General features: G+C 44.6%; 1 protein-coding gene across 2 annotated transcripts in view; it reads right to left on the bottom strand.

Annotated features, from left to right (window-relative positions):
* Positions 1–12,850, bottom strand: part of PLCD1 (phospholipase C delta 1) — a 101,573-nt gene that overhangs the window by 75,640 nt on the left and 13,083 nt on the right. For both annotated transcript variants that reach the window (XM_074946374.1, XM_074946373.1), the window contains exon 2: positions 5,063–5,227. In XM_074946374.1, coding sequence (XP_074802475.1) covers positions 5,063–5,227 — 165 coding nt within the window. The remainder of the gene's footprint in view (positions 1–5,062; positions 5,228–12,850) is intronic.

Genomic DNA, 12,850 nt, shown 5'->3' with positions numbered 1-12,850 from the left:
GATCGACAGAGGGTAGGGAGACATAAAAGCCGAGGTCGTGGCCATTTAGGGCCTGATCCCGCTACCACTGAAATCAGAGGCAAAATTCAGGGAGAGCAGTGTCAGGCCCCATGAACACTTTAAGAAAAGCATAAGGACTAGTCCCAGGGATCTTCCCAAATCCTGATGTGGATCCAGGGCCCAGATTCTCAAAGGGACTTAGGCGCCTAACTTCCATTGAAATCAACAAGAGTTAGGAGCCTGGATATGTTTGAAGATCTGGGCCCAACTTTCTAAATTCCTGCTGTACCTTGGACTGGATAGGATATTCCCCTTCACTTCTCGTCCTAGATGGCTGCGTACAGTGTTCCAATGTGCTATGAAACATACACTGTGTGTCAAAATATCTGAGTAGCAGCTGACTACAGAAGATTAACAACATTCAGGATTTTCACTCCTGCTCCCATCTCTCTCCCATGAGAGCTCTCACTGGTCACATGTCTGTATGAATTTACTAGGCCTCTGTGGCTTTGACTTTTATGATTGCTGTTACAGAAACGAATGAGAGGGTGATTGCAATGTAATCATTCCAGCTTAAAAGCAAAACAGGTGAACCAGAATGCCTTGCAGTGCAAAAGGGCTTGGCCATTACGGGCCAAATTTTCACCCACAATTAGGGCCAGTTTTTCAAAGGCGCTTGGCACTAGTCAGCTCCCATTGCAACACTCATGACCAGGTTTCCAAAAGAGCCAAGCATCCAATGTGCACCCAATGTACTATGCTCCTTGGAACATCTGGTCCTGTAGGCCTCACTGAACCACGCCAGAATCACAAAAATCAATGGGATCCTGTACTAGCTGGCTCCACAGGGAGGGCAGATTAGATCCAAGATGAGTTCTGTAAACAGAGACATCAGTCTCCCAGGATGTCAAGCCAGAATCTTTCAAGTGCCCATAATTCACAACTATTTTAAATGTATAATCAGAACATTTAAAATATAAAAGACCATAAGGTCCTTGGTCGATAACAAGTGTTTGGTTTGAAATCCAATATTATTCTTCGTGACCAGGAGGAGCAATTATAACCCACTGATGTGTGTTACAGATCCCCCACTGTGCCTGACCCACATAGAGGATGTGAGTCTGTTACAGCCCTCAGCTACAGCTTGGCTTTGCAGCTCAAGCTGTCGAGACTCATGTTGTTCACCATTGGTGGCCACCACACAATGGCTTAAAACAAAATTATTTCTGTGTGACTATACATCCATTAGACACTCTAGCAGGAAATCTCTCAAATCAGAAATACGACCTGTGCCCTCCTGAGAGGTTATTGTGCTGCGGTTCCTCTATCTCACTCTGCTTAGCTATGCTCAAACTTCACAGCTTTCACATGATTGATTCTTTTTTCCGCCTGGAAAATGGAGTCTGCTTGTATGGATGCTAATCCTGGGATTTTATAGAGGTCCCAAACTAAAATCCAAAGTAACAGTCAACTAAAAGCAAAATGTCAAGCACTTGACATAACATGTTTACCCTTGTGTTCCTTGTTAGCTTTCTATGTTCCATTATGTTATATTTTAAACGATGACCCAATTATGCACTTCCTTGCTGTTGAATGCTTACCAATACAAGACCAGGAAAAGAAGACCGCTGTAGCACAATGCCTGGTACAGGGAAACTACACCAGCTAAGTGTAATCCACTATATTCCCAGGGCCTTAAAACTGAAGCCAGTTTATGCTGTGATCAGGAAAATGTACACTGATATGCTTGTGCAAGCCCAGATGCACACAGATGGTTAATCAACCTCAAACCATTACCAGCTCTAACCCAGCTAGCACCACGAGGTAATCATTCTGAACCCACTGGGATGGAATGCGAACGCTGAACACAAAGACGGAACTGGGCTTCTGGTTATGGCTCCAGACTGGAATTCCGGAATTCTCAGTCCAGATCCCAGCTCTGCTGCAAACTTCCAGTATGATTTTGGGCAAGCCACTGAATCTGTCTGTGCCTGAGCTCTCCCTTGCCGTGTCTATTTAAGCTCCTTGGGGCAAGGACATCTCTTACTAAATGTATGTACAGCACTGTAGCGGGGCAGTTACCCTGCTCCTGGGGAAAAAGGTAGGCTGACTGGGGAAGCGGCCACAGCTGGCCCTGATATAAGGGCTAAAGGGAGGAGCTGGGTTAGTCTCACTCCAGCTTGGAGTACAAAGGACCTGGCTGCCTGGGAGCACAGGGTACCTGAAGCAGAGCAGTGCTAGGGAGCTCCAGGTGGGCAACTCCCCAGGCTGGGGCCTTGTTAAAGGCCTAAGAAGGTACTGGGGCTGCAGAGGTGAAGCCCAGGGATAGGCAGAGGTAGCTGGTCCAACCCCCTTGCCAATGATGAGTGGCCACTACAGACTGCAGTTTGCCCCGGAGAAAGGGGGCTAAATGATGACTGGCAGTAGCCACTGAGGCAAGGTGGGCATACAGGAAGGGGGTTCCCCTGGGAAGGGAGACCCAGAGTGTGGGGGCACTGCTGTGGGGCAGCACCCCAAGGTAAGGGGCACTGGGGTCTGGGAGGGACCCGGCGGGCTGAGGGAGGAGAGACACTAGCCAACAGGAGGCGCTCTGAGTGCTGGAATCAAGCTAAGTCCCAGATGACCAGCAGGAGGCACTGCAGTGGTGAGTCAGCAATCTGCTACAAACACCTAGTATATGGGGACCTGATCTAGAGAGACCCACTGAGATGTTACCTGAATATATCATATAATATTGTGGACAGTTTGGTAATCTGTGTCATGTGTCCAGATATTATGGTGGTGGCTTACAACATTAAAGAAACTAAACACAAGTAATTCAATAGATCAAATTATAATACAGTTCCCTAAAACCCTTAAAAGGCAAGTGCATTCAGGGCCTCAGCAAGCCTGGAGAATACTCACACACATTACATTTGCCATTTCCTTTTTCCTGTTTGAATGGTGTGCTATTTTAATTCACACCCTTGTTTGTTTTCAAAGTAGACGTTATCTGGGCAAGGACTTTGACAGTTACTTTCATTCGCGTCCATAACCTATATAGAATGGGACTTAACTGGAGAGAGAGAGAGAGAGAGAGTTAGCTAGGGCCTTTATTATTATTTCAATTACAGTGGTGGTTGGAAGCTTCCATTGAGTTTGGGGCTCTGTTATGCTAGACACTGTGCAAACACCTAATGAGACAGTTCCTATTCTGAAGCGTTTACAGCATAAACAGGGTAGGAGAGGAAATATTATAATCCCCCATTACAGATGGGAATGGAAGCACAGAGAGATTGAGATACACACAAGGAGTCTCTGGCAGAGCCAGGAATTGAAGCTAGATTGCTTGAGTCCTAATCCAGTTCTTAAACAAGACCACCCTTCCTCTCCAGACCCCAGTCCTATCTGAACCCTCACTCAGGTGAGTAGCCCTTACCCTGGTGTAATCCCAGACACTGCTCACAGGAGTAAGAACTACTCACCTGAGTTTGAAGGTCTGGGCCCTTAGCTTGGTTAGTTTCAACTGTAACAGTCAAACGTTCTACAAACAACCTGGGCAATGTGACCTTGCACTGCCACACACTATAAATCTATATTTAGTATTATTCACCTAGCAGCTTATAAAACAAAGATCCGTGCAGGAGAATTGTATCAGACAAACCCATGGCCAGCTGAGAAGGAGAGCAAAAAAAAAAAAAAAAAACACAAATTGCCGGGTGAGCCAGTAAACACACATGCCTGATGCACTCCCCCAAGCACAGGCATGCGAGCTTACAGTTGTTAACAACCAGCCACCTTTTTCCCCACCCAGCCTCTGCCAGGGCTCGTCACCCTCACTTGTTACAGCATGAAGCAGTTCAGGATCTCTGGTCACCCTCAGGTGTGTGTTCTGAGCGGTGAAGCCCAGACTGGCCCATGACCTGACAAATTCAGAGTTTCTCTCTCTCCACTATGGCCTTTCTAGCCACATTTGTCCCCACGCAGTGGAGCTCTTGCAATTCAGGCCCCTGGGCATGTGGCAGATGTTAGAGTGGAGGCGGAGGGCAACCGTTTGAGCCTCTTCCTTATAGGCTCAAGGTCCAGGAGAGCATTTATTATCTGTGGGCAGAAGATTACTTAGATTGTAAACTCTGGCGGGCAGGGACTGTCTTTTGTTCTATGTTGGTATAGCTCCTAGCACAATGGGGTCTGGGCCTCATAGGCGCTACAGTTATACAAATAATGAATAACGATGTCGGCAGGGTGATTGTGACACAGCTGGGTTTTCCCTGCACTCATTCAATACCAATTGTGGTGCTGGGGTGTTTTATTACGGACAATGATGGGCAGGATTCATGTTTCTAAATCAGTCATGAGAACAACCTCACCCTCGCAAAGCCAGAGGAACAACAATGCACACCTGCCACCTGCCCCTTTCCCTTTGATCCCTGCAGCTCTCCCTTTCGTTCTGGGGCCTGATTCTGAGCCAGCAGCTCCCACTATCTCCTCTGCCCCTCGCTCTGCTTTCCCATGGAGATGCTGCAATTCTCAACAGCTGCAGGAAAAGGGAGCCCCTTCAGTTTTGTGCTGGGTTTTCCCCTTGTCTGTGTATGTGTGACCCGGTCCATACCCAGAAGTATCTCTGCCTGTCCTCACTGGCTGCAGCCTTTGCTTGCTTAGGTGGGCTTGGTGTAGGTGGAGGGGCTGCAGCCCGGTCTCATTCTGAAACAGTTGTTTTACATCACTCTGGGAGCATACAGCAACCATCAACAGCCCACAAAGGCCTAAGGGAGAATTCCTACACTGGCCTGCCTCACAAGCACAGGGCAGTACTGGGGGACACAAGCAGCCCTCAGAGCTGCCTAGGTTATGCCAGGGGCCATTTCAGCCCCTCAAGTAGCCTTGAATCCAGAAGGCATAAAGTTGGCTTAAAGACACCAGGAGTCTGAGCACTGGATCAGACTCACTGACTGTACGTGGAATGCCTACTTCCTGCTTTTACTTTCCTGTCTCCTGGGCCTACACTCCCAACCAATCACCTCTCCAGACACCGTACCGCTGGACATTATGCTGCCCCTAGGATAAGGGGACGGTCACTTACAGAGCTGTGATTCCGGAGACCTCAACATCTTTTTGGATTCCTGCCATATGGTTTTGCAGTCTTCCTGGAGCTTGTAAAACCTCTCCTTTCTCCAAGAGCTGGACTTCACTTTCAGCAGCTGGCTCCCCTTGAGGAGGAATAACAGATCCTTGTCATCTTGCAGGCCTGCACAGAAGAGCATTAGCATTAGTATAATAATTCATGTCTATTTATACAGACCTTTCCATCCAGCAGAGTCCCCAAGTCATATACATACACCAATGAAATGCAGCCAGCTCTGGGCTGGACACCAGAGGATAATTAGCACAATGTAGAGGGAGAGAGAATTTTGCAAAACACTGGGGCAAACTCCTCCCTTACAAAACAAAAATCTCCAAGATCTTTTTTTCTTTCCCAGACAGAGAGACTGGACCCTTGCTTTTATGGTCTTGTCCAAAAGATCACCATATAGTAAACCCTGTGATACACAAATTATGTTCTTCATAAGAGCTGTGTTAATGCAGTTTAGATCTTAAAAAGCCAGTGATTAGCATCCAAACAGGGGAGGTATTGGGATCCACTAGTATAGAAGCGGAAGTAGGGTCTTGTGGTTCAGGCACAGACCTGAGACTCTGGAGATTTATGTTCAAAACCCCACCCTGCCACTCTTCCTGTGTGAACTTGGGCAACTCACTTAATCTCTCTGCGCCTCAACTCCCCTGCTATGCAATGGGGATGATAGCATTGTTGTCCCTCATGTGGTGGTGTGAAAATCAATACAGTAGAACCTCAGAGTTACAAACTGACAGGTCAACCACACACCTCATTTTGAACTGCAAATGCTCAATCAGGCAAGAGCAGAAACCAAAAAAATAAAAAAAATAAAAATACAGTATGGTACTGCGTTAAACGTAAACTACTTAAAAAAAAAAGGGGGGAAGGTTTTAAAAAAAAAAAAAGATTTAACAAGGTAGGAAACTGTTTCTGTGCTTGTTTCATTTACATTAAGATGACTAAAAGCAGCATTTTTCTTCTGCATTGTAAAGTTTCAAAGCTATATTAAGTCAATGTTCAGCTATAAACTTTTGAAAGAACAACCATAACGCTTTGTTCAGAGTTACGAACACTTCAGAATTATGAACAACCTCCACTATCGAACTGTTCGTAACTCTGAGGTTCTACTTAAGGCTGTCGATTCATCACAGTTAATTCATGCGATTTAACTCAAAAAAATTAATCGTGATTAAAAAAATTAATCATGATTAAACACAGTTTTAATCGCACTGTTAAACAATAGAACACCAATTGAAATTTATTAAATATTTTGGATGCTTTCTACATTTTCAACTATATTGATTTCAATTACAACACAGAATGCAGAGTATACAGTGCTCACTTTATATTATTTTTATTACAATTATTTGCACTGTAAAAATGACAAAATAAATAGTATTTTTCAGTTTACCTCATACAAGTACCATACAGCAATCTCTTTATCATGAAAGCACAACTTACAAATGTAGATTTTTGTTTTGTTTTGTTACATAACTGCACTCAAAAAAAAATTTTAACTTTAGAGCCTGAACTCCTTGGGGGAGAATTGTATGTCCCCTGCTCTGTGTTTTACCCGCATTCTGCCATGTATTTCATGTTATAGCCATCTTGGATGATGACCCAGCATGTTGTTCGTTTTAAGAACATTTTCACTGCAGATTTCACAAAACGCAAGGAAGGTACCAATGTGAGATTTCTAAAGATAGCTACAGCACTCAACCCAAGATTTAAGAATCTGAAGTGCCTTCCAAAATCTGATCGGGACAGGGTGTGGAGAATGCTTTCAGAAGTCTTAAAAGAGCAACACTCCGATGTGGAAACTACAGAACCCGAACCACCAAAAAGAAAATCAACCTTCTGCTGGTGGCATCTGACTCCGATGATGAAAATTAACATGCACTGGTCTGCACTGCTTTGGATCGTTATTGAGCAGAACCCATCATCAGCATGGACGCATGTCCTCTGGAATGGTGGTTGAAGCTTGAGGGACATATCAATCTTTAACCCATCTGGCATGTAAATATCTTGCAACGCCAGCTACAACAGTACCATGCGAACGTCTGCTCTCTTTCCAGGTGACATTATAAATAATAAGAGGCAGCATCATCTCCTGCAAATGTAAACAAACTTGTTTGTCTGAGCGATTGGCTGAACAAGAAGTACGACTGAGTGGACTTGTAGGCTCTAAAGTTTTACATTTTTTTTCATTTTTGAATGCAGTTATTTTTTGTACATAGTTCTACATTTGTAAGTTCAACTTGCATGGTAAAGAGATTGCACTACAGTATTAAGAGAATTGAAAAATACTATTTTATTTTTACAGTGCAAATATTAAAAAATATAAAGTGAGCACTGTACACTTTGTATTCTGTGTTGTAATTGAAATCAATATATTGGAAAATGTGGAAAACATCAAAAATATTTATATAAATAGCATTCTATTATTGTTTAACAGTGCAATCAATCGCAATTAACTTTTTTAATCGCTTTACAGCCCTACTTCTACTGTACAATGAAGACTATGACATACTGAGATATTATAGTAATGGACAGCCACATTCATATGAAGATTGAGCAGGAAACACTCTGTCTTTGTTTGTGCAGTGCCTAGCACAGTGGAGCCCCGATTGTGGTTGGGACACCTAGTGAACATTGTAAATGAAAGTTATAATAATCTGAACCTGGGGTTCCAGAGACAGTAGAAATTCTCAACTTAATGCTTTGACCACTAAGCTATTTCCTTTGGGGGAAACCAGATGGCAAAACATTATAATGAACAATATGGAGCATGTGCTGGGAAGAACATAGGAATGGGAGATGATGACAATAAAACATCTTACTTCTCCAGACACAGTATGTGTCAGTTTTGAGTTATCATGCACACCTCTTGCCCTATATAAAAAGCCACAATCCAGAGCTGGTTAAACACCACTTAACTCCTTGGCACTAATCAAATGCACCCCATTAAGTGGAATTTTTGCCAACATCTTCCTGATTAAGCAGCACGCATTGGTATTCACAGTCATCAGGATAATTCAGTTCCCTAGGACACTTCCCAGTGTTACATAATGCAGCATAAAGGTCATTCCTGCAGTGTGATTCATAACAGATAAAAGGAATTTGAGCTGGGCTAGGGGATAGTAATGTGATTGTTGTGCAGATTTCCACTGTGTCATTAATTTCATTCCTGCTTTAAACATACAGCTGATGTGAGCCGCTACCATCTGGAAGGGGCTGGTAACAGGCTACTTAGGCACCATTTCAGGCATGAAAATCCAAAGCTGATTAGTACACAGTTTGTCTGCACCTAAGAACCTCCTGTGACACATCAACAGCAAACACCTGACGGGTCAGACAGGAAACCTAACTAGGCTTAGCTACAACTGAAGGAGGATCATACTTAGAGCATCATACGTAGAGCTGAAATGTGTCTTTAAGCTACAGGCTGAGCTGGGGATAGGGGGAGGAACAGCTGATCACCTGAGTCAGTGTTACCAACCCCAAACATTCAGAGTTTATGAGCCAGCCCCCAAAACTGGTGTGGCCAGCTTGAGATAGCTGTCTTTTTTGTTCTGTGTTTGTAGAGCTACTAGCACAGGGGTGCCTTGGTCCATCACTGGGACTCGTTGGTGTCATGGTAATACAAATAATATATAATAACAACAACAGCAGGGCCAGGAGCATGCGGACAACTGCACCGGCATGTGCTCGTAGGCTAGAGAAGAGGCAGAAAGACTGTGCTGTAGTGGATCAGACCAAAGGTAACATTTTAGGTTGCTAAGCACAGCCCGAAATCTCGGTAAAAATAACTCTGGATTTTGGGATTTCAAGTACCTTCCTAGCAAGGCTCTCACAACACCTTACAAACATTAAGTAACTAACCTCACCACACTCTGTGAAATGGGTGAGTATTATCATAGCCACTTTACACAGAAACTCAGGCCTTGAGACGTTAACGCGCAACTTGTCCAATATCACCCTGGGAGTTTATAGCAAAGTGGGAACACAATCCAGGAGCCCTGGGCCTTAATCTCTCCTGGATCCCACCAAGTCATTGCTCGGGGATCTCCTCCAGGGCACAGCACCTGAACACTTCCTCCATCCACCTCTGCCATGTTGCCTGTTGCCCTGTGGAAAGACAGCAGACTTCACTCTCCAGGCGTTTTCCTTGTAATACATTTCACCAGCACTAGATTACTTTAAAGAAGCCGAGAAGTAGGCCTAGATCCTCAGGCTGGCTCAAGGAGTCAGAGGAAAAGGGTATTACAGGAGATGAGAAATGAGATGGAGATCCTGGCAAGGTTATCGAGGTCTCTCTTTCCCCAGCACTGCCTTGGATATTACATTTGTTACACACCTCTCTGTCTGAGAGCACCCCTGGGCCTCTGAGCTTTCTCTCATTGGGTGGTGATCAAAGTTAATTAAACTAGGACCTGATCACCAGGGATCACCGTGATAAAAAAAAAAACATAAAAATCAGCATTTTTCTGTGATTAAAATGAAACGCTGAACTTTTGTTTCCCAGGCCACGATATATAGAGGTATCAGCTGAACACAATGTTTTATTGATATTCAGTTGAACCTCATTTATCCAAGTTCTCCATTAACAGAACCATCAGTCTGACAGTGGCAGGACTCAGGTGGTCAGCCCCAGGTGAGTGGGGTCCAGCTGTCAGCACGGCAAGGGAATGACCGCTCGAGCCCCCCTCCCATCTTAAAATAAGGGATAGAAAGCTCTTTGCCAGTTCTCCTGATCATCCCAATTTTTGATTATCCGATCTGGCTCCGGTCCCAATTAAATCAGATAAATGGGGTTCCACTGTAAATTTAAAGCCATTCAACAATCAACCACCAGTGGAGGAGGTTGCATGCACTGAATAAGTGTCACTGGTACTTTCGGTAAAATTTCGTTCATAGTTAATAGGTGTTTTTATTTTTTTCACAAAATGTAAAAACTAAAGATTTTCTGTAAAAAAGCAAATTCTGCATTTTTTCATAGGAAACTGATTTCTAGGATACCTGCTGATCACTTCTTCTTCTAGGAAACTCCCACAGGAAAGTTCTGGGTTTGGGGGAGAACATGAGCCTTTCCCCTCAAATCATTCCTGGGTAGGGTTCACTCTACTCATGGAACCAGCAATTGCCGAGATCCCCCAGGCTCACAGACAGATGAGATTCATGCAGCTCCGGGGAGAATCTACGGAAGCCCAGCTTCAGCCATGTGGAGGTATTGTGCCTCCACCCCAGCACGGCTCTGGGCCCTGCTTCCAGCTCCACTGCTGCCCCTGTCACTATGAAATGGGTGGGAGGGGATTTCACACAGTGGAGAAGATAAGGCAGATCTGAGCATGGAAGGAACTGATCAGTACATGAATGTGTAGTGAGTAACACCCATTAACTGTAACATGTTCCATTACACACATGCACTGTGTTATGCACAACCTTTACATCCTGCTGCCACAATACATTAAACACGGGCATCAATGGGAAAATAATGTCAAGTGCTGACAATATGCTTGGCGCTGTACGAAACCCAGTGGAAGACATGATCCCTGTCCCAAGGAGCTTGAAGACTAAGGGCCTGATCCGACAGCCTAGCGAATACTCCCACTGCTTCCAGCAGGATCACGGAACACCAAATTGCATGTGAGGACGCAAGTCACTACAGACACACATGACCTGGGTGGCCAGAGAGAGGCTACAGAGCCCTGCATGGTTTGCTAGTAGGCGCATCACAGCTCTTCCAACTAACACTGAGAGGCTGGGCAGAAGACATATGGACTTTAGGAGGAATCTGAACCAAGAAAGCAGTCACCTTGGATGACCTGGGCAGAGGGAGGTTCCAGGGAAAGAGTCTGCAAGGAACAGGATGGGAGAGAGCAAGGAGGCAGCGAAGCTAGGAGGAAATGAGAGCAGAGAGGGCAGGACCAGTGGACAGGGAAAAGGCAAGGCTGAGAACTTCAGGAAAGAAAGGGGAAGCTGATAGAGGGGTGTGACTAGCTCCCTTCTCCTGCCCCCCATGGGCACGGGAGGCTGGTATAGGAAGGAGTACTGCAGAAAGGGATCTGGGGGTCATAGTGTATCACAAGCTAAATATGAGTCAACAGCGTAACACTTGCACACAAAAAAAGCAAACATCATTTTGGGATGTATTAGCAGGAGTGTTGTAAGCAAAACCCAAGAAGTAATTCTTCTCCTCTACTCTGCGCTGATTAGGCCTCAACTAGTATATTGCGTCCAGTTATGGGAGCCACATTTCAGGAAAGATATGGACAAATTGGAGAAAGTCCAGAGAGGAGCAACAAAAATGATTAAAGGTCTAGAAGACATGACCTATGAGGGAAGATTGGAAAAATTGGGTTTGTTTAGTCTGGAGAGTCCAGAGGGGACATAACAGTTTTCAAGTACATAAAAGGTTGTTACAAGGAGGAGGGACAAAACTTATTCTTGTTAATCTCTGATGACAGGACAAGAAGCAATGGGCTTAAATTGCAGCAAGGGAGGCTTAGAGGTTGGACATTAGGAAAAACTTCCTGTCAGGGTGGTTAAGCACTGGAATAAATTGCCTAGTGAGATTGTGGAATCTCCATCACTGGAGGTTTTTAAGAGCAGGTTAAACAAACACCTGTCAGGGATGGTCTAGAATGACTGATAACGTTTACTCTGGTCTTGAGTGCAGGGGACTGGCTAGAAGACCTCTCAAGGTCCCTTCCAGTCCTATGCTTTTATGATTCTATATTGACACAGGTCCTTTTGGCTAGAGAATAGTTGTTCAAATCTCAGCCATATCAATAGTGACACAAAGTCCAGAGTGAGCTACCCTCTTTCCAAAGTGTGGAAGCACACTGGTATAGATGAGCGGGCACTGTCTGCGGTATAACTGCTCTGAGGATAACTGTGGGTTTTGCTCTCCAGAAGAAGGATGGTCCAGTGGTTAGGGCCCTAGCCTAGGAGTTAGGAGACCTACGTTTGAGTCCCTCTTCCATCACAGACTTCCTATGTAACCTTAGGTACATAGGTGCTGGAGCTGGGGGTGCTCTGGTATCCCCGGGCTTGACATGATTTCCATCATATACAGGGTTTACAGTTTGGTTCAATGGTTCTCAGCACCCCCACTATACAAACTGTTCCAGCACCCCTGCTTAGGCAAGTCACGTCACTCTTCTGTGCCTCAGTTCCCCCTCTGTAAAATGGGAATAACAGTCCCTCCCTACCCCACAGGGATGCCACAAAGATAAATACATCAGAGACTGTGAGGTCCTCAGATATTATGGTAATAGATCCCAGATAAATACCAGAGAGAGACAGCAATGCCAATGGGACAACACTCCTAGGCATTTATTTGAACTACTTTCTATAAACAAATCTTTTCTTAGCAGGCTCTTAATCTCAGACTTGATTTTCCCATTGACAAGATTTTCTTGTCTAATATCCTGTTTGGAGCTAATGGGATTTGCTTTGAATATCTACTTTCTGCATCAATGGGAGATCCATCCACTGTGGCTTCAGAAATTTTTGCATGAAAGAAACCACAGTCACAATACACACCAGTTTTATTACCAGGTTATTTAAAGATCTTGCGAACATTACAGAGTATGCTAAGGACATCTCTTTCCAGTTATATGATAATAACAGAACTTAAATTGGGAAAATAGTAGGCATACTTCGCATTGAGGGCCTTTACCAAGCCCTCCACACTGGTCGATTTCCACCTTAGGTCCTAAACCTGCAAAGATTAGGCAGCAGGACTGGGGC

This window comes from Natator depressus, chromosome 2 (genome assembly GCF_965152275.1).
Source record: "Natator depressus isolate rNatDep1 chromosome 2, rNatDep2.hap1, whole genome shotgun sequence".
NCBI classification, from domain to species: domain Eukaryota; kingdom Metazoa; phylum Chordata; order Testudines; family Cheloniidae; genus Natator; species Natator depressus.
This window is presented reverse-complemented; position numbering and strand designations above follow the sequence as displayed.